The 19,127-nt window shown below is 47.4% G+C and overlaps 1 protein-coding gene across 10 annotated transcripts in view; it reads left to right on the top strand.

Moving 5' to 3' along the window:
* Window positions 1–19,127, top strand: part of NMU (neuromedin U) — a 183,134-nt gene that overhangs the window by 114,966 nt on the left and 49,041 nt on the right. For 4 of the 10 annotated variants that reach the window (XM_075334284.1, XM_075334277.1, XM_075334258.1 and 1 more), the window contains exons 5-6: window positions 2,628–2,657; window positions 2,726–2,800. In XM_075334284.1, the coding sequence (XP_075190399.1) occupies window positions 2,628–2,657; window positions 2,726–2,800 (105 nt within the window). The remainder of the gene's footprint in view (window positions 1–2,627; window positions 2,658–2,725; window positions 2,801–19,127) is intronic. The other 6 variants (XM_075334297.1, XM_075334292.1, XM_075334264.1 and 3 more) reach the window with 2 other exon arrangements.

The raw sequence follows: 19,127 nt of genomic DNA, 5'->3' as shown, positions 1-19,127 counted from the left end.
ATCGCAGAAGATAGCAAGCTCCCGGCACCACCAGGTAGCAGAGCCTGGTTCTGGGTATCCACGTCCGGACTCCATCTCTTCTCTCTGCAGCAGCAGGCTTGTGGCTCTCTTTCCTTCCTGCCGTCTCTGGACGCTTCCGCTTTCTTCACAAGCGAGGTCAGAACTCTGCAGGGGATCTCTGGGTAGCCACACCTCTTCGTGGGCGGTAACTTCTTCCAGCGCGGGCTGCTGTTGTTTTTCGGCGCGCTTTTCATGGTGGCAATATGGCGGCGCTTCCAATTTTTCAAGCGGACCGCCCAGGCACATGGTCACCTGTCTGGACAGGTCTAGTCCTTATCCTGTTCGTGACGCCAGATGTGAAGCCCCACAGGTGTTGTGTCGGTGCATTACCTTCAGGGACTCCACTCAGCTGGATCTGTCTGGTCACAGGTAGGAAACCTTCTTTGTAGTTTGTCGTGACGCCACTCTCAGATTTGCGGTCAGTGGGGACCGCCACTGCAGGTTAAGGGATGCCTGGGGCTGATGGTGGGTGCAGCCAGTTGTAGTAGCCTCCTGAGAGTGAGGCAAGCCCCAGGGCCCTGTGTAGATGTGTAGAACTACAAGGCGCAGAATGACTCAACACAGGCAGGATGTCTTTCAGGGTTTTTACTCACAGTTGATGGCAGGGTGAGTGACCCGGGCGTAGCTGGGATGAACCAAGTGGGAACCAGGTGTCCTTCAGGCTGACTTGTGAGGGTGACTACTAACTCGCCTTCCTTAGCCCTTGGTGGTTTGGGGTAACCCCGACTTTGAGTCCCTATGGGGGTCACCCAGGGAAGATGCGGAAGCCTCTCTCCCCTTCGTTTGCCGTGTGCTTGTCGCCTGGGCCAGGCCACTCCAGCTGCTTGCCTCCTGTGACCTATGGGCCCTAACTGTGGCTACGTGGCTGCGGCTTTTGTGGTGTTGTGGCGTGGGCTTTGAGAGCCCCACACCGGCAGGTTTAGCAAAAGAAAGCTGGATCTATCTCCGCTTCGGGATCTGCCGCCCGTTTGGGCCTGGTACTCTCTAGCAGTCTCCTTACTTCCCACTCCGTGCTCTCTCTTTAGCTGAAGATGGATTTCGGGTAGCACTCCTAGTTGACCGTTCTCCCCCGTCAGTAGCCACTGCGCGGGCGCTGTCAGACTGCACAGCCCCAGGGATCTGCTCCTCACTCGAGCTCCCTGGACTCTACACTGCTCTGGCTCACTGCCCCTCCTCTCCTGTTCTTGCCTACGCCACCTAGCAACCAGATTCTCTTACCACACCCCTTGAGAGGAGATGGAGGCTTTTGGCCCCCTCCACTATTCCAGTGAAGGTGAAGGCTTTTCCCCCTCCTGGGATCCCCAGGGGTCCTCTCATGGGTACATGTGTGAGACCTGATCACTATGCGCCTGTGTACCACACCCCGGTCAGCCTTCTGGATTACCTGTGTTGTACTGTCCCCAGCATGGGTGCAGTACTCAGTGGTGCCTGACCAGGTCAGGGGCGCCACAGTGATGTAGGGGAGCGTGGTGCAGATTGGAAGTAGGGAAGGACAGCGTACTCACTCAGACAGTGTTGGTAGTGATGCGATCGCAAAGCAGACTCTGACACAAATGGAAACCAAGTCTCTGAGTGCCGCTGCCACTTCAGGGGAGCTCGTCCGGGAGTCTGGTCCCTTTGATATTGCTGATGATCTGTACCTTGCCTCCATGCACTGAATTTTAGTGTTCGTTATGACTCCTATGCTTGAAGCTGTCGGGGTCCCGCTCACCACTGTTAAGTAGTGAAGCTATGCTCTCGATGGATGACACTTGGGATTTCAGTGGGCCGCATAAGCTGGAAGGCTCTATCCCCCTCGTTGTGTTGATGTCTTTGATCTCTGAGCTCTTGGGTAAAGTTCATAAAGAAATTATCTTCCACAGGTTAATTATCAGGTTGTGTGAAGCTACTCCCTGATTTAGGGTCCAGTACCCCGCTATGCTCGGTACCAGTTCGGTTACTAGGTACTCCAGTGCCCGCCATTCTCCTAAACTAAGCTTGGCACCTTTCTCCAGTACCCTGCAACCAGGTCTCCGACTTCTTCAGTCCCAGACCACCATCTGCGACTTAGCCAAAAGTCCCCAGGGAGCTCCAACTCCCAGCTCCTCACTCTTTGGGAGATAACACTGTTCTGACTCAGGTTTGCTCTCCACTTCCTCTCTCTGACTTCCTCCCTCCTACCAGTCTGCCTTATCCCTAGTTGGGTGGCCCTGTTCCAGCTAGACCACCCACTGGTGTACCTGACAGGGTGTGGTGTGAGGTGTGACTAGGATTTGCATGCTGATGGAGCAATACCAAAAGTTAGGATCCCAGAACCATGAGGGTTGAGTCCTGCACCAAAAGATGAAGAGTGCAGTACCCTGTGACACCCTGACTAGTTCAGGGGCGTCACATATGGAAGACACACTTTCCACACTTCTTAATGCAACATTAATACAATTCTTGTAAGAATAAATGTATTTGGAGATTTTATACCCTCCTTGTTCGTATTGGTTGATTTATGCCACAAATTTAAAATTGTATGACAAATAGGCCATTCTTTTCTTTATGTTAAACTAATGTTTGTTTTGTTTTATTTTGTTTTACAGGGTTTAGAGGAAAAAGATGACTCTAAAAGGGTGAGTTTAGACTGCACTGAAATTGTGAAGATGTCATTATCCAATGAACTTTTTGTGAAGTAAAATAGCATTTTAATTTCTTTTCTGCACAGTTCTTATTTCATTATTCTAAGAGTCATGACTCAGGAAACTCAGACATCACGGTAAGTTACAGTTTTGGGGAAAAATACCTCCAAACTATAGCTCACATCAGATTCACATCCCATAATGTGTTAAATAATAGAAGCTGTACAGTGCTCTGAAGACCCCGGAAGACTGTGCAATACTGAACAATGCTGGAAATAGTGCTACACTGCAGAATCATTGTAGGAAGGAAGGCAATATATCTCACCTGGGATACATAAAATAAAGAAGAATCACTACAAACACTGGCATTGGGAAGACAATATGGGTAATGTGCGAGGGACGATATATATTTGAAATATGTTGTAATTTTCATAGCTAAAGATAACAAGGATGCAAAATTTTAATAAGGTTCCTACTTTGGCTCCAGTGTGCTGGTTGCGAGCAAAATACACTTATTATATGCCTCTTGAACTCCAAATTAATAAGATTTGTTTTATAAGCGCTCAGGAAATCAATACAGCACACACGCTTAGTATGGTGTGCTCAAAGAATTCTCCTTTATTAGTATATGGGACCAGATAATATAGGGTCACAGACAAGTAATAAGTTCCCTCTGAATAAGCAGTAGGGGCGTTAACGGAAATGTGAAATTTCCCCACCCATCACTGTTAGCTGAACCGTATGACATAATTAGCTATAAGAGAAGATGGAGACTAAAAGAACAAAAAGGATTCTGTTCTCTCACATGGTCATATACACTGAACTAATGTTGGCCAAACCTTCTAATTCTGGTGGGACCACCTAATGTGTATGTGGACCTCTTCACTCTTTCTTAACTGCTGTTATGGGGAGACAGAAAGATTGAGCGGCTGGATGCCAACATGCCCCATCCTTTTAATCTCAGCAGAAATAAGCTGTCATCATAGGTGTCTAGGAGTGGCTATCTCCCACCTGTCTGTACAGAAAGAAGTAGTGTGTGCATGTGTATGGTGAAGTCAGAAGGACTAGTTGTCAAATGAATGAACGTTCAACTGACGGTGATCTAACGTGTATAGCCAGCTTTAACTTTTGTCATTCAGGAATCAAAGATTCATTGGTTACCTTATACTTTTTATAGCAGAGCTAAGTACTGGAATAACATATACCAGTCAATGTCTCTCATTGATAAAGCTGTATTAATATAGGTTCATTCAGACATTTTCTAGGATGACAGAAAAGTTTCTCTATCTTCTGTTATCTAGCATTCTGTGAAAAATTAACATCACTTGAATGGCATCAGAGTGCTGTCTCACTGTTTCATTGAGGCTGTGCTCACACGAGGGTCTAATACGGAAGAGGGCTAGCCGATATTTTATCGGATAGCCCTCAGACTAATGTTATACTATGTAGCAGTGCCGACCAGCATATTTTTTCTTATGTCGATTCAACATGAGAAAAAATTACAGCATGCTGTGATAGGCAGCATAAATTAGACGGTGTGTACCCAGTCAAGTCTATGGGTGAGTGAAATTCATTGGACTGGATACGGATAGTGCAGTCTGATCCTAGTCCTAGTGCAGTTTGACTTCCACTCATAGAATGAAGAAGATGGATAAATTTTGTTCTCCATCTTCTCCTGACAGTGTATTCTGATTCTCTCATGCAAGAGAATCAGATTACGCTAAACTGACACTCTGATCAAACTCTGTCAGAGTTTGACTAAGGGGTGCTTCACACACAGCGAGCTCGCTGCCGAGATCGCTGCTGAGTCACGCTTTTTGTGACGCAGCAGTGACCTCATTAGCGATCTCGCTGTGTGTGACACTGAGCAGCGATCTGGCCCCTGCTGCGAGATCGCTGCTCGTGACACACAGCCCTGGTTCGTTTTCTTCAAAGGCGCTCTCCCACTGTGACACACAGATCACTGTGTGTGACAGCGAGAGAGCGACAAATGAAGCAAGCAGGGAGCAGGAGCCGGCGTCTGGCAGCTGCGGTAAGCTGTAACCGAGATAAACATCGGGTAACCAAGGTGGTTACCCGATATTTACCTTAGTTACCAGCCTCCGCCGCTCTCACGCTGCCTGTGCTGCCGGCTCCGGCTCTCTGCACATGTAGCTGCTGTACACATCGGGTTAATTAACCCGATGTGTACTGTAGCTAGGAGAGCAAGGAGCCAGCGCTAAGCAGTGTGCGCGGCTCCCTGCTCTCTGCACATGTAGCTGCATTACACATCGGGTTAATTAACCCGATGTGTACTGTAGCTAGGAGAGCAAGGAGCCAGCGCTCAGTGTGCGCGGCTCCCTGCTCCCTGCACACACAGCTAAGCGGTGTGCGCTGGTAACTAATGTAAACATCGGGTAACCATACCCGATGTTTACCTTAGTTACCAGTGTCCGCAGCTTCCAGACGCCGGCTCCGTGCAAGCGCAGCGTCGCTTGCACGTCGCTGCTGGCTGGGGGCTGGTCACTGGTGAGATCTGCCTGTTTAACAGCTCACCAGCGACCATGTAGCGATGCAGCAGCGATCCTGACCAGGTCAGATCGCTGGTCGGATCGCTGCTGCATCGCTAACGTGTGAAGGTACCCTAAGAGTCATTAGCATAATTGGGTCAATTGTCTTGCATAAGAGTATACTAGTGCCATGCCAAGTGTGGAAGAACACAAAGGGAAGACCAGAGAAGAAGTACAATGGAAGGGCCTGACAATATGGAGAGAGAAGCAGGGACACCTCCTCTCACTTGAGTATGATACCTGCACTCCCTAACATCCCTAGATGGGTTTGTCCTCCATTCGCCGTCATGTGTCGAGGCCTTCACTGGTCCTGAACTAGTGTGAAGGCCAGCGAGACACTAGTCTCACTACTGCAATAAAGCAACACTAGAAAGGTAAGGCAAACAGGTGGGGAAAGACACAAGTAGCACTTCTCAGCTACAAATGAAACGAACATCTCACCTTCTCCAGAGACAGACTCCTTCAAAGTGGACAGTATATAAAAACCAGAACCAGCATGGAGTGAAGCCAAGAGTAGGTAAATATAGTGAAAGGGAGTGATGATAAGATTCTGTAACTGTGATTAAGGGCTGGTTCACACTAAGCGACAGCGACAACGAGGTCGCTGTTACGTCACCATTTTCTGTGACGTAACAGCGACCTTGTAAGTTGCTGTTATGATCGCTGCTTAGCTGTCAAACACAGCAGCCGAAGCAGCGATCATAACCGCGAGAGCAGGGAGCCACGCACACTGCTTAGCGCTGGCTCCTTGCTCTCCTAGCTACAGTACACATCGGGTTAATTAACCCGATGTGTACTGCAGCTACATGTGCAGAGAGCAGGGAGCCGCATACACTGCTTAGCGCTGGCTCCTTGCTCTCCTAGCTACAGTACACATCGGGTTAATTAACCCGATGTGTACTGCAGCTACATGTGCAGAGAGCCGGAGCCGGCAGCACAGGCAGGGTGAGAGCTGCGGAGGCTGGTAACTAAGGGAAATATCGGGTAACCACCTTGGTTACCCGATGTTTACCCTGGTTACAGCTTACCGCAGGCTGCCAGATGCCGGCTCCTGCTCCCTGTGCTCGCTTCATTTCGTCGCTCTCTCGCTGTCACACACAGCGATTTGTGTGTCACAGCGGGAGAGCGCCTTTGAAGAAAATGAACCAGGGCTGTGTGTAACGAGCAGCGATCTCGCAGCAGGGGCCAGATTGCTGCTCAGTGTCACACACAGCGAGATCGCTAATGAGGTCACTGTTGCGTCACCAAAACCGTGCCGTAGCAGCGATTTCGGTAGCGATCTCGCTATGTGTGAAGCACCCCTAAGGCTATAAGTAATCTCAAGCAGAAAGGAAAGACCATTGAACCTAGAATCTAGTTTCCAAAAAGGAATCTTCAAATTAATGTTTCTGGTGGACAGCCATACAAAATCATTCACACACAGGTCCGGACAAGACAAACACCTTTTATCAGCCATGCGTTTGTATCTGTCCTCCATAATCTTTAGGTTGTTTTGTACCATTTGCCATACAGAAGAGAGGGACAAAGAAAATCATTCCCCCAGCAACTTCCGAAGACCCATCTCTACTGAAAACACAGAACTGAGTTCATGGTGAAAATGACCACTCCCTCTTGTAGAATAGGAGCAGAATTCTAAATAATTCTCAATAATGTCACACAGAATAGAGGGTAAGGTTTTAGTAGAGATGGTAGAGATAATAGTATTCAGGCAATTGTTTTACTCCATCTAACTATTTCTCTTGACTGACAGTCAATAACAGGTTGTACCTAACTAACCAGAGAAGGCCAAATACAATAGAGGTGGGAAGACCTTCTAGGACATAGGAAGAAAGGAGCTCTTTGTGAAGAGCCCCAATGCATAGGTTAATACTATGCACAACCTAAATAAAATTCCCCTGACCAAGAGGCACAGAGTCAATAGCAAATATCGGCATGGAGTTTGCCAGCATGCTTCAGGAGAGACCAAGGGTCCAAGCAAACCCACAATACACCATATTGACTCCCGCCCCACCATCCAAAAGGGCAGAAATTATCTTAGTTTTCATACCAATGACCACTTCTGTAGGTAAGATAAACTGAGACACACATGCAGAGGAAATATGTATATGCCCAGGCTGTAGTCCTCCAGACAATCTGGGGTCAGAAGTTTTCTGACAGGTTTCTTATGCTTAAGGATGAAAGGACAAACCTCAATAAAGTGACCCTGTTAACCGTAAAAGAAACACACCCTCATCTTACAGCATACCTCCAGAGACCCAGACTGAGGAGAAGCCCCCCCCTAAGAGCATGGGTTCATCAGTGAACACAAGCCGGACTTCACCCCAAGAAAGCACAGAAGGGGGTGGAGTCAACACTGGTCTATCCATGAGGCGCCAATCAATAGCCAGGGCCATAGCAGGCTCTAATGACTCAGGAGTTTTGTGTAACACCAGAGTGTCTTTTAGCCTTTTTGACAGACTCTGACAAAATTGGCTTCTTATTGCAGAGTCATTACGTAGGTAGTCTACTGACACCAGTTGGAACTCAGAACAAAACACCTCTTCAAGCCGTTCCCCCCTGCTGGAGCTTGCATAGTTTTGACTCAGCAAGGGAGATATGATCAGGATCATCATAGATGAGGCCCAAAGGATCAAGGAAAACATCTACCGACCAGAGTGACAGAGAGTTGGTAGGAAAAGAAAAAGTCCAGGATTGAGACTCACCTTGTAGGAAGTAGTTAATAATCCCTACCCATTGTTCTTCACCCCCAGTAGAATGGGGCAAAGCTTAAAATGAAGTTTGCAAGCCTCCCAAAAACCATTACTTTAATGTCCCCCAGAAAACCTTTCAAGAAGAGCCACATTAGGTTTCGATTCAGACTGATTGGTAACCAAAAACAACAGACCCGAGGACTGATGTTGCTGTTAAAAAAAAACCCCATACCACAGATCTGTCAGATCTAGAGACAGACTGTCCAACTGATCCGCAAGAGCGGCGACAAGTTCCATGTGAAAATCCTGAAAAATGGTTGCCAGTTATGCTGTTACACCGGGTGTGAAAGGACACCTGCAGAACGGCACAATACAGATAAAAGATCAGGGAAGAAGTACAATGGAAGGCTCTGACGATAGGGAGAGGTAAACTTGCTTCCCTCTCCCTAACACTCACCTGAGTATGATCCCTGCACTCCCTAATATCCCTAGATGGGTCCTTACCCCCTTGAGCTGTCCTTGAGCTGTCACACGCCTAGGTCCTCACTGGCCCTGAACTCGCCCTGACTAGTGGGAATCCCAGCAATACACTAGTCTCACTACTGCAATAAAATAACATCAGGAAGGTAAGGCAAACAGGTGGGGAAAGACACAACAAATAGCAATCCTCAGATTCTCCAGTGGGAAACTTCACATCTGCAACTGAAATTAACTTAGTAAAAGTAACAAAAATACAATATATCCAGCTCACCAATCTCAGGGTCTAGATTCCACCTGGGTCGGTGCACGGTATCCGTGGTTGGCGTTCACGGCTGTCACAATCATTGGAAAGGAGGGGAGGGAAACATATCCATCACCATGTCTTTAAAAAAAACTTCAAATTTATTAATTTCAAGTAAAAAAAAATTCTTATATGGACTAAAACAGTCTCTCCATATGCCTTATAGCGCCTTACATGTTTCAGAGAAGAGCTCCTTAATCATAGGCATATGGAGAGATTGTTTTAGTCCCTATAAGAAAACATTTTTTACTTGGAATTAATAAATTTAAAGTTTTTTTTAAAGACATGGTGCTGAACAGAAATTAATGCCTCACCTTCTCCAGAGACAGGTTCCTTAAAAGTGGACAGTATATCAGAACTATAACTAGCATGGAGGGAAGCCAGGAGTGGGTAAATACAGCAGAAGGGAAAGAGGATACGATGTTGCAGCTGTGATTGAGGCTATGAGTAACCTCAAACAAAATTAAAAGGATTCTTAAACCCCTTAGAACTTGTATGCTAAAAACCAAAGTCCTAACGAGCTCTAATAAGGTCTGGAATTGTCACTTCTAATTATAGCTTAAAAACATGAACAACTCAATAGTATGCACCTGTAAAGGTAGTATCTTCAGCAGACTTCTTATTATTACCTTATTATGTGCCCAGCTACCTCATAAAGCCGCCGGTTGGGAAACATCCCTTTGGTCATGTGCTCTGGACCTCACAAATAAGCTAAATCCTAAAGCCCTATTTATTAAAGAATAAAATTTCCATTGTATGCATAGAAAAAAATACATCACTCTGCCTTTTCAAGAAACTTTGCATAGGTCAATAGTACAGGCAAATTTACTACATTTTGTAATCTAAAGAGAGAAATGCCATTTACTTGATTTACTCCCTCTTCCAATCCTAAGTGACAAGAAAGACATTCAGTTTAATGTGGGATCTGATTATATGTGGTTCATAGAAGTGTATTGAGAGGGAAGAGGAGTGGGAGAAGTAAGCAGAAGCAGAATACTACAGCTGCTAAATGTTTTCTCTTACCCCAGTGCTGGAATCACAGCTACTCTGTATAGTTTTGCTGGAAAATGTGCTTCATGCTGCTGCTTCTAAGGGTGTGATACAGGCAGAAAGTTTAGCTGGATCTTCTTTTTGCTGTGTGTGTTTTATGGCTTCCATGGACAGTATTGGCACTAATGACTCAACTTAGCAGGTTCCAGGCAGTCAAGTTAATCAGTCTGCTGTCAAATCCATAACGCAATACAAGGACAAGGAGGCAGTCAGGTTGTCCATTACTAGGACAATTTTTTCTCAATCACCATGTTTGCCGCGATTAAAATAAGAATGTTTACAGTCACCTCTGGTGCCGGCACCATTCAAGCGGTGTCAGCACTTGCTTTCCCAGAGCTAACGTGACATTCTTACCTCACATAAGCCCTGGACCTAATCAGCATTGGCTTCCCTCTCCCAACCGAACAAATCGAACATCAAGAAGAAATTAGACCTTCAGCTGGCCGCTCACTTCCTCTTGATATCTCGTACATCTAAAGATGGTGATAGTGAAGCCAGCACTGATTGGGTGCAAGACAAGTGTCATGTAACAATGTCACATGAGACTTGCGAGTGCCCACACTGCTGGAGGTGAGTATAAGCATTCTTATTTTAATGGGGTCAAACATGGTGATTGAGAAAGGGTTGTCCCAGTAGTGTGGACGACCCCTTTAATTCTGTATGTCGCGGGCGGAGGAGGGGATGCTGCGCTCTCCCACTGCTCGGGTCCGGCTGCTGCGACCGCAGCTACCTCCTCCACCTCCGCGGTCCACTGCTCCATCAGCCTACATATCTGCCTCCGGTAATGTCGGCAGATCCCTGCCGTTCGGGCCCTCACCCATTCCGCTGTTCCAGGCACCGGCTCGGTAGCCTCCGCATAGCTGGGTGGAGCGGACATTCTTTGCAGGGGTTAGCGGATTGTGGGGTCCTGGCGTCCCTGTTCGTATAGCCGCGAGCTACATGCGGCCAGACGCCATTTCGTCCCCCTTAGTCTCTTTCTGCTCCTCCTCTACAGGGACGTGGTTTTGGCCTTCGCGCCTCCACTACTCGAGAAGACGTTCAACTCGGCAGGTTGATGGTGACTGCCTTTCCCTGCACCTATGTATGGTAAATGGTTCCAATGGGTTCCCACCGGTAACCCGCTCCCCAGCTTGGATATGGGCCGGAGGAGCCCCTTTTGCCCGCAGGCTCTGGCCCTGGGAACGGTAGCCTTGGCGGTGGCTGTGTTTCCCTCTCACGGTTGGACTGTTGCCCTCTGTCGGGACTTGGCTGCTGGGAAACCCAGGAGGTTCCCTTTGCTGACGGATTTGGCAAATTCACAGCGACTCCTAGCCTTGCCGGGGTCCGTAAGCCCCTGCCAGATGGTGCTGACTTCTCTTTGTGTACCGGTCCGGTACCGCCGGGCCACCGCCCGTCCACGGTCCTTACGGTAGACTCCGATAGGCCACTCCTGCAAACGGTCACCACCGTCTGCCAACCTTGCTGATCCGTCCGGGCCACACACCCGGACTAACTTCAGTCTGCTCAGCTGCCACTTCACTCCACTGACTTTCGCTTCCTAAACTGATCTGAACTCTTTTCCTGCCTCCAGGACTGTGAACTCCTCGGTGGGCGGGGCCAACCGCCTGGCCCACCCCCCTAGTGTGGACATCAGTCCCTGGAGGAAGGCAACAAGGGTTTGTGTCTGACTTCGGTGTGCCTGACCGGGAGTGTGGGGTGTGTGGGTGTTGTTCTCTGTGGCCCCTGGCTTGTCCAGGGCGCCACATTCCCCCTTAGTAAAATGCAGACCGTCCGCGGGCTGCCCGTCCATCACCGGTTTTATTTTCACAACTGAAAAAGATAACGGTAAAACAGGGATTACAATTAAAATAACATCTTCCCACATCGGGAGGTACTCTTATTTTAACGTTGCAAACGGTTACGGCTTCCGCTCTCTCCCACCCAAGCAACCTGGCCCTGATGCTGCCCCTAAGCAAACAGGCAGCACCCCTTGACCCCAGTCCAGCACAAGTTGCCCGAGCGGGTTCTGTCCTTTTCAGGGAACCTACGTCTATGGAGAGCCCCTGAAACCACCAGAGGATCGCCACCGGTTCCGGTGGTGGCTGGGCCCCAGCCTGCTCCACTGCGGGCCCTTCCTCCAATCTGCCTCTCCGGAGGCGGTAACGGTGAAAGCCATAAAACATTTTTTTTATTTACATGCCACAAGTTTGTGGTTGCCTTGCTAGTTCTCAGGCTTGTCCATAAGGAGTCCCTTATGCAAAACTTGTAGACAGTCCCCACAGGGACAACGGTGCCGGCAACGACCGGTCTCAATCACTGTTGGTCAATCAGGTGAACTTCACGGTAATCATTCTTTTTCATTCTTTTAAACGGTACTTTGGTGGTCCCAATGGGGACAACTTGCAGCGGAGGACCGCCGGCTTCACTGCTCGCTTTCATCATCCTCCGCCGGCCCTGGGTGGAAGAACACAGGCACCAGCCCCTCCAGCGCATAGCAGGCGCGACGAGGAAGGGCCGTCCGGTATCCGTTATTTCCGCTCTGGGGAATGTAAGTGGCCTCCATGCCATCCAGGGCAATGACTCCTTCATCCTCCCCTGAAACAGGCTCTGTGTCAGGTCCGGAGTCACTATCGTCTGACCCTACGCCAGGCGGGTTGCCGCCAGCTGCAGCAGTCTCCGTGCTCGCCACTCTTCCAGCTACTGTTACGAGGGGATGTATGCCAGACGGACCAGCATCTGCGGGGTGCACGGGCGGGGAAGACGGGGGCAACATGGGGGCCAGGGGTAGACCGGGTCCCTCAGCCACAGTGGCCGGTCCCTCGGGGACACAGGGGCGTGGGTCACTCACCAGCTCCTCCATCATTGCATCCATCCCGTACACCCGGGCGACCGCAGCTACCTCCTCCACCTCCGCGGTCCACTGCTCCATCAGCCTACATATCTGCCTCCGGTAATGTCGGCAGATCCCTGTCGTTCGGGCCCTCAGCCATGCCGCTGTTGCGGGCACCGGCTCGGTAGCCTCCGCATAGCTGGGTGGAGCGGACATTCTTTGCAGGGGTTAGCGGATTGTGGGGTCCCGGCGTCCCTGTTCGTATAGCCGCGAGCTACATGCGGCCAGACGCCATTTCGTCCCCCTTAGTCTCTTTCCGCTCCTCCTCTACAGGGGCGGGGTTTTGGCCTTCGCGCCTCCACTACTCACTACTCGAGAAGACGCTCGAGCGGGAATTCTTCGCGCCCAAGATGGCGGCTTCACAAATTTTTCGGCCAGACACCTCCGGCGGTCACACAAGGCGCACTTCCACCAGTTGGTAGAACGGTAGGATCCTGTTCGTGACGCCAAGTTGTCGCGGGCGGAGGAGAGGACGCTGCGCTCTCCCACTGCTTGGGTCCGGCTACTGCTGCCGCTGCTCTGTGGTGGCTCAAGCGGTGGGCCGGATCTCGGGGACTCGAGCGGCGCTCCTCGCCCGTGAGTGAAAAGGGTGGGGATTTGATTGTGGGGGATTTGAGTATTGTCCGTGACACCACCCACGGTTGTGGTGATATTGGTGACACCACCGCTGCTCTGGACGGGGATCCCGGGAGCGGGGACAGGGAGCAGCTTTGTTGTTAGTTCCCCCTCCGTGGGTAGGGGGTTGGTTGTCCCGGGGCCCGGTGATGGGGTAGGAGTGGATGGCAGGCGGGTTACGGGGCCTGGCAAGGTGCAGGGTCGCGGGGGCAGTGCTATGCCGCACGGCACGGTGGTACTCACTCAGCCAATGATGAGGACACAGTTCTCGGTAAAACACACGGCTGGATGGACGGGTCCCACAGACGGCTGCGGTGTTGTTTCTCCCGGCAGGTTGATGGTGACTGCCTTTCCCTGCACCTATGTACGGTAAATGGTTCCAATGGGTTCCCACCGGTAACCCGCTCCCAAGCTTGGATATGGGCCGGAGGAGCCCCTTTTGCCCGCAGGCTCTGGCCCTGGGAACGGTAGCCTTGGCGGTGGCTGTGTTTCCCTCTCACGGTTGGACTGTTGCCTTCTGTCGGGACTTGGCTGCTGGGAAACCCAGGAGGTTCCCTTCGCTGACAGATTTGGCAAATTCACGGCGACTCCTAGCCTTGCCGGGGTCCGTAAGCCCCTGCCAGATGGTGCTGACTTCTCTTTGTGTACCGGTCCGGTACCGCCGGGCCACCGCCCGTCCACGGTTCTTACGGTAGACTCCGATAGGCCACTCCTGTAGACGGTCACCACCGTCTGCCAACCTTGCTGATCCGTCCGGGCCACACACCCGGACTAACTTCAGTCTGCTCAGCTGCCACTTCACTCCACTCACTTTCGCTTCCTAAACTGATCTGAACTCTCTTCCCGCCTCCAGGACTGTGAACTCCTCGGTGAGCGGGGCCAACCGCCTGGCCCACCCCCCCTAGTGTGGACATCAGACCCTGGAGGAAGGCAACAAGGGTTTGTGTCTGACTTCGGTGTGCCTGACCGGGAGTGTGGGGTGTGTGGGTGTTGTTCTCTGTGGCCCCTGGCTTGTCCAGGGCGCCACATGTATATTAGAGCAGAGCACAGCAACTTATTTAAACCTTCCCTTCTGATTCAGTCCTTGCCAGCAATTGTTACTATCAACTGTGGGACAATACTCCTTATTATTATGCTTCATACCTTATTGAGATTACTTCCTCATTGACTACTGGGATTGCGTTATGGACTTGATACCAGACTGATTAACTGAATTCCCTGGAACCTGCTAAGTTGAGCCACTGGTGCCAATACTGTCCATCGGAGGAGAGAATAACTGTGGTTATTTTAATGGAGCAAACATGGTGATTGAGAAGGGGTTGTCCGAGTAGTGGACAACCTCTTTGACACTATAATAAACTCAGCAGCAAAAAGAAGGCTGCCCAGCAAAAGGACTACAAAGGCTACTCATGATGCACCTGTCAAACAACTGATATAGAGCATACTACACCATGGTCCGAAAAATATGTGACAGTGTCAGAAATGTTAACCCACCCGGATCTCCAAGGAGATGTTTTCAGCTTTGTCCAACAAATAATGTGGATGCGAACGTATGTTTGCTACTGCTCCAATAATGGCATACCGAAGATGTCAAAAATCCTAAAAGATTGTAGATCAAGTATTCTATACCTGACTTCTAATGATTGTCATAGAAGAAAACACAAAAAGGTAAAGCACAGTTGTTCTGTGGGGAAATAACCTACTGTAAGAAGAGAGAATATCTGAAATGTTATCCTTAACACAAAAGTCGTTTTCCTTACTACACAGCGGTATTCTTACACTTCATGTTTAGTCTGTATAACAATATGCTGTCTGTAGATATCGGAAGGCATCCTTGTTAGTATTTATTCTCCTGGGTGCCTGCTGGGTGCAAACAATGCTAAATAGTAATACTGCCTGGAGTCACAACGATTTGTTGCGCTTCTGCTTATGTGGTGCAGCGGTAACAATGTGACAGAGTTTACTGGGAAAAATAAATATTTGTATAGAGTAAAGAAAAATATGTAGTCTCTATTCCCATGAATTTCTGGTTTGTTGAACTGACATTCTCTAATTACTATTGGACTGTGCTTTATTATTATGGAATGATTTTGCTAATAACTATTTAAGATTTCTATTATAAAATGTGTTTTTTTTGTGTATTTTGTACCATGTCTAATAAGAGCTTAAATTACTAATAATGTATTTCCAATTTACAAAAGGAATTTAAAGGGGCTTCCCCACGAACAACGTTTATTTTAAAAATGATTTTAATCAATAGATCTTAGAATAATATTAATTTATACAATTGGCTGTGTTTTAAAAAAATGTTCCTTGTGCTGAGATAATCTTATATATGTGTCCCTACTTTGTGCTGTGTAATGGCCGTGTCTGACCATACAGGGACATGGTCTGATCATACTACATCTTTTAGGCAGGGGAGGAAGTAATAAAGTATACAGACATTATAGCATAGGAGCGCAAATTATTCTCTTAGGCAAAATATTTAAAAAAAAATAACAGGTAGGGAAATGCTTTACCTTAAAAAAACAAAAAGAATTAGATACGATCTTGTGCTGTAATGTCTATATATTCTTTTGTTTCCTCCCTGACTCAGGAAATGTGGTATGATCAGACCATATCCCTGTATGGTCAGATACGGCCATTACACAGTACATAGCAGAGGCACATATATAAGATTATCTCCGCACAGAGACATTTTTTTTTAAACAAATCCAATGGTGGAAATTAGTATTATTACAAGATTGAATCTATTGATTCAAATCAACGTTGAAATGACCTTAGATCATGGAAAAACCACTTTAAGGGGTACTTTACACATTGTGACATCGCTACCACTATATCGTCTGGGTCACGTCGTTAGTGACGCACATCCGGCGCAGGTAGCGACATCGCAACGTGTAAATCCTAGATGGAACAATGAACGAGCACAGAAGCGTACAATCTCGCTGATCTGTGTAACGTCGTTCATTTCCATAATGTCGGATCGACCATAGGTACGATGTTGTTTGTCGCTCCTGCAGCAGCACACATCGCTGTGTGTAAACCCGCAGGAACGACAAACCTCTCCTTACCTGCGTCCCGACGGCAATGCGGAAGGGAGAAGGTGGGCGGGATGTTATGTCCCACTCATCTCCGCCCCTCCGCTTCTATTGGCCGGACAATTAGTGACCTTGTGGTGACGTCACTATGGTGCCGAACGCACCTCCCCCTTAAAGGAGGGATTGTTCGGCAGTCACAGTGATGTCGCCGAGCAGGTAAGTGCGTGTAAAGCTGCTGTAGCGATAATGTTTGCTACGGGAGCAATCACCACATATCGCATGTGCGACGGGGGCGGGTACTATCGCGCTGGACATCGCTAGCCGATGCTAGCGATGTCGCAGCGTGTAAAGTTCCCCAAAGCATTCCTGCTCATCTGTAATACACACCATTAGTGTTTATCACTGTTTTATATTTGTCAAATGATGTTCAATGTTATGCTGTCTACTTAGAGGCATGAGTAAAAGTGGGACTATGTATTTAATAGTCAATTTATTATGGACACATTCCTTATTGAACCACCTTCCCATTCTCACTTTACATGTCAGGCACTACACTGTATATTTAGAGCCTGAGATCTGACTTGGTCTCTTATTCAGATCAATTATGTGACGGCTGAATTTTTGGTTTATATACTTTGGAAGATTTACTAATGTTATCCATTATTTAGATTAATTTAATGTAATTTATTGATTGGCTTATTTTGACCCAATTATTTGATCCCAAGTTTTGCCACACAGTGACAGATTTAACCCATATCCCTTCTACTAAGCCAAAGTGTCTTATAAAACCTAATATATGTGGTGCAGAATGGATATCTAGGGCCTCATTGACATTTGGCTATAAACTATCATTGTTTTTTTTTTAATTTTCTGTTTCATATCTCATCACATGTTGTTGCTTCCAATATCTTCTCAGTAGGTTCATTCAGGCTCTATTTAAGTAAAATCAACCCAGTTTCTTTTTTTCATCCATTGGAATACTATAGGCAAAGATGTTATTTAAAGAGGACCTATCGCTTCTGAGATCAAGGGAAAAAAAGGGATGAATTTCCTCGGTATAAAAGAGCTACAGAAATTTCTTTCATATCAGACTGAACTCAAAATCTGAGTCTCTTTCTTTGTAAAGTTCCAACTATAAAAGGGAAGGAATATCTATTTTTTTTATAGCATTTAAATAGTAAATGAAGCCATTTTCTTAAATATGGTTAGGATTAAGGGTGAACAAAGTACTTTGCCTGCTTCATAGTTTTCTTAATGAATTTATCAATTTTTTTTCTAATACATTTTTCTGGAGAAACATGGCAAATAAATTTATGGTTAAACCACTAGAGGAGGAAATAACTGTATGTAAAGGGTTAATCCACTGGAGGAGGACATAGCTGCCTTTAAAAGATTTAGCTGAGCTCACTACATACACATTCCTGAGAATGTGGTTCTTTCTTCAAGCCTCCACTTCCCTATTGATCTATAATATACAATAATCAAGCCTATTGTGATGCTAGTCACTACTTACAGATAATATAGACAGAAGGGTAGTCAGACAAGCCAGGGTCAGGAAACTGGAGGATACGACAGGACACAGGAGTAAGTAGAAACGCAATCAAGTCACAGGCCGAATTCCAGGAGAATACTAGATTCAGGGAGCAGACAGAGTCGTGGTCAAGCAACAGTCCAAGGTCAGAAGCCAGGGGGTAATGACAAGGACAGGGAGCGGGCAGAAAGGAGTCAATCAACGGACCGGGGTCAGAAAATTTAGATCGAACACAAACTCAAGCCAAGAGCACAACCGCAGAACCAGAGAGTACAACTGATGAGGTTCTGGGAGAGTATGCTCAGTAATGAAACCGAGTAATTGCCACAATAGTAATTCATAAAAGAACCTCCCAGAACCTGCATGGAATCTTGTGCTGTCAAACGACCTGTAAGCTAGTGCTCAGAGAAAACATAGCAGAGCATCTCCAAATGCAAGGTGCTCTGCACAAAGGAAACATGTCACTGCCGGCTCTGTAGTTCAGGAAGGTGCAGAAAAACATCAACTGTTTGCAAGATGCCCTGCAGAGAGGGCTCGTGACACCTATGTTGCCTAAAAAGCATTACATCCAGCATTAAGACAAGTGCACAAATCTCCTCCACCTTTACATATTGAACACAGTCTCCTCCTGCAAAGTGGTATCTCCCAGCTTAGAGCCAGGAAGCCTCACACAGCTCTCAAGATTACGAGACAGTGTTGATCCCAACATTGAATGACTTTAGTCTCCCTTCTTAAAAGGCCAGAGCTTGTTTTACTAAATTGGCCAAGGTTTTATTTTTATACTTTTTCTAAATCTATGCTGTGCTGTGCAAAAGATGTAGGTAGGTGCAAGATAAGAATGCTTCCAAAAACAGAAGTGTTTATAGTTTCTTATCAATTATCAAAATGTAAAGTGAATAAACAAGATAGAAAACTAAATCCAATCAATATATTGTGAGATGATCATTTGCCTTCACAACAACATGAATGCTTCGAGTTTACACTTGCACACAGTTTTTGAATGGACTTGGCAGGGAGGTTGTTCAAAACATTTTAGACAACTAACCTCAGGCCAAGCCTTTTTGTTATGACTGAGCCCTACCACTCACATTGGTATAAACAAACCAGGAGAGATGTAATATCTGTAATCAACAAGTCCCTAGTCAATTAGAAGAAGCCCTAAGTCTGTCTTTGATTTGTCCCTGTCTTACCAGTAAGGTTGACACCCTGAGATTACGAAATGGCGCCCATATGCAACATTGGCAGACCCTGAGTGACCTTATCTGCACCCTCTACTATAAAGAAAGTGCTAAATTAAACACCAATTAACATACATAAAGTGCACTCGGACAGAGTGAG

Source organism: Anomaloglossus baeobatrachus, chromosome 1, assembly GCF_048569485.1.
Source record: "Anomaloglossus baeobatrachus isolate aAnoBae1 chromosome 1, aAnoBae1.hap1, whole genome shotgun sequence".
NCBI lineage: Eukaryota > Metazoa > Chordata > Amphibia > Anura > Aromobatidae > Anomaloglossus > Anomaloglossus baeobatrachus.
The sequence above is the reverse complement of the archived record's forward strand: the minus strand, read 5'-3'. Positions and strand labels throughout refer to the sequence as shown.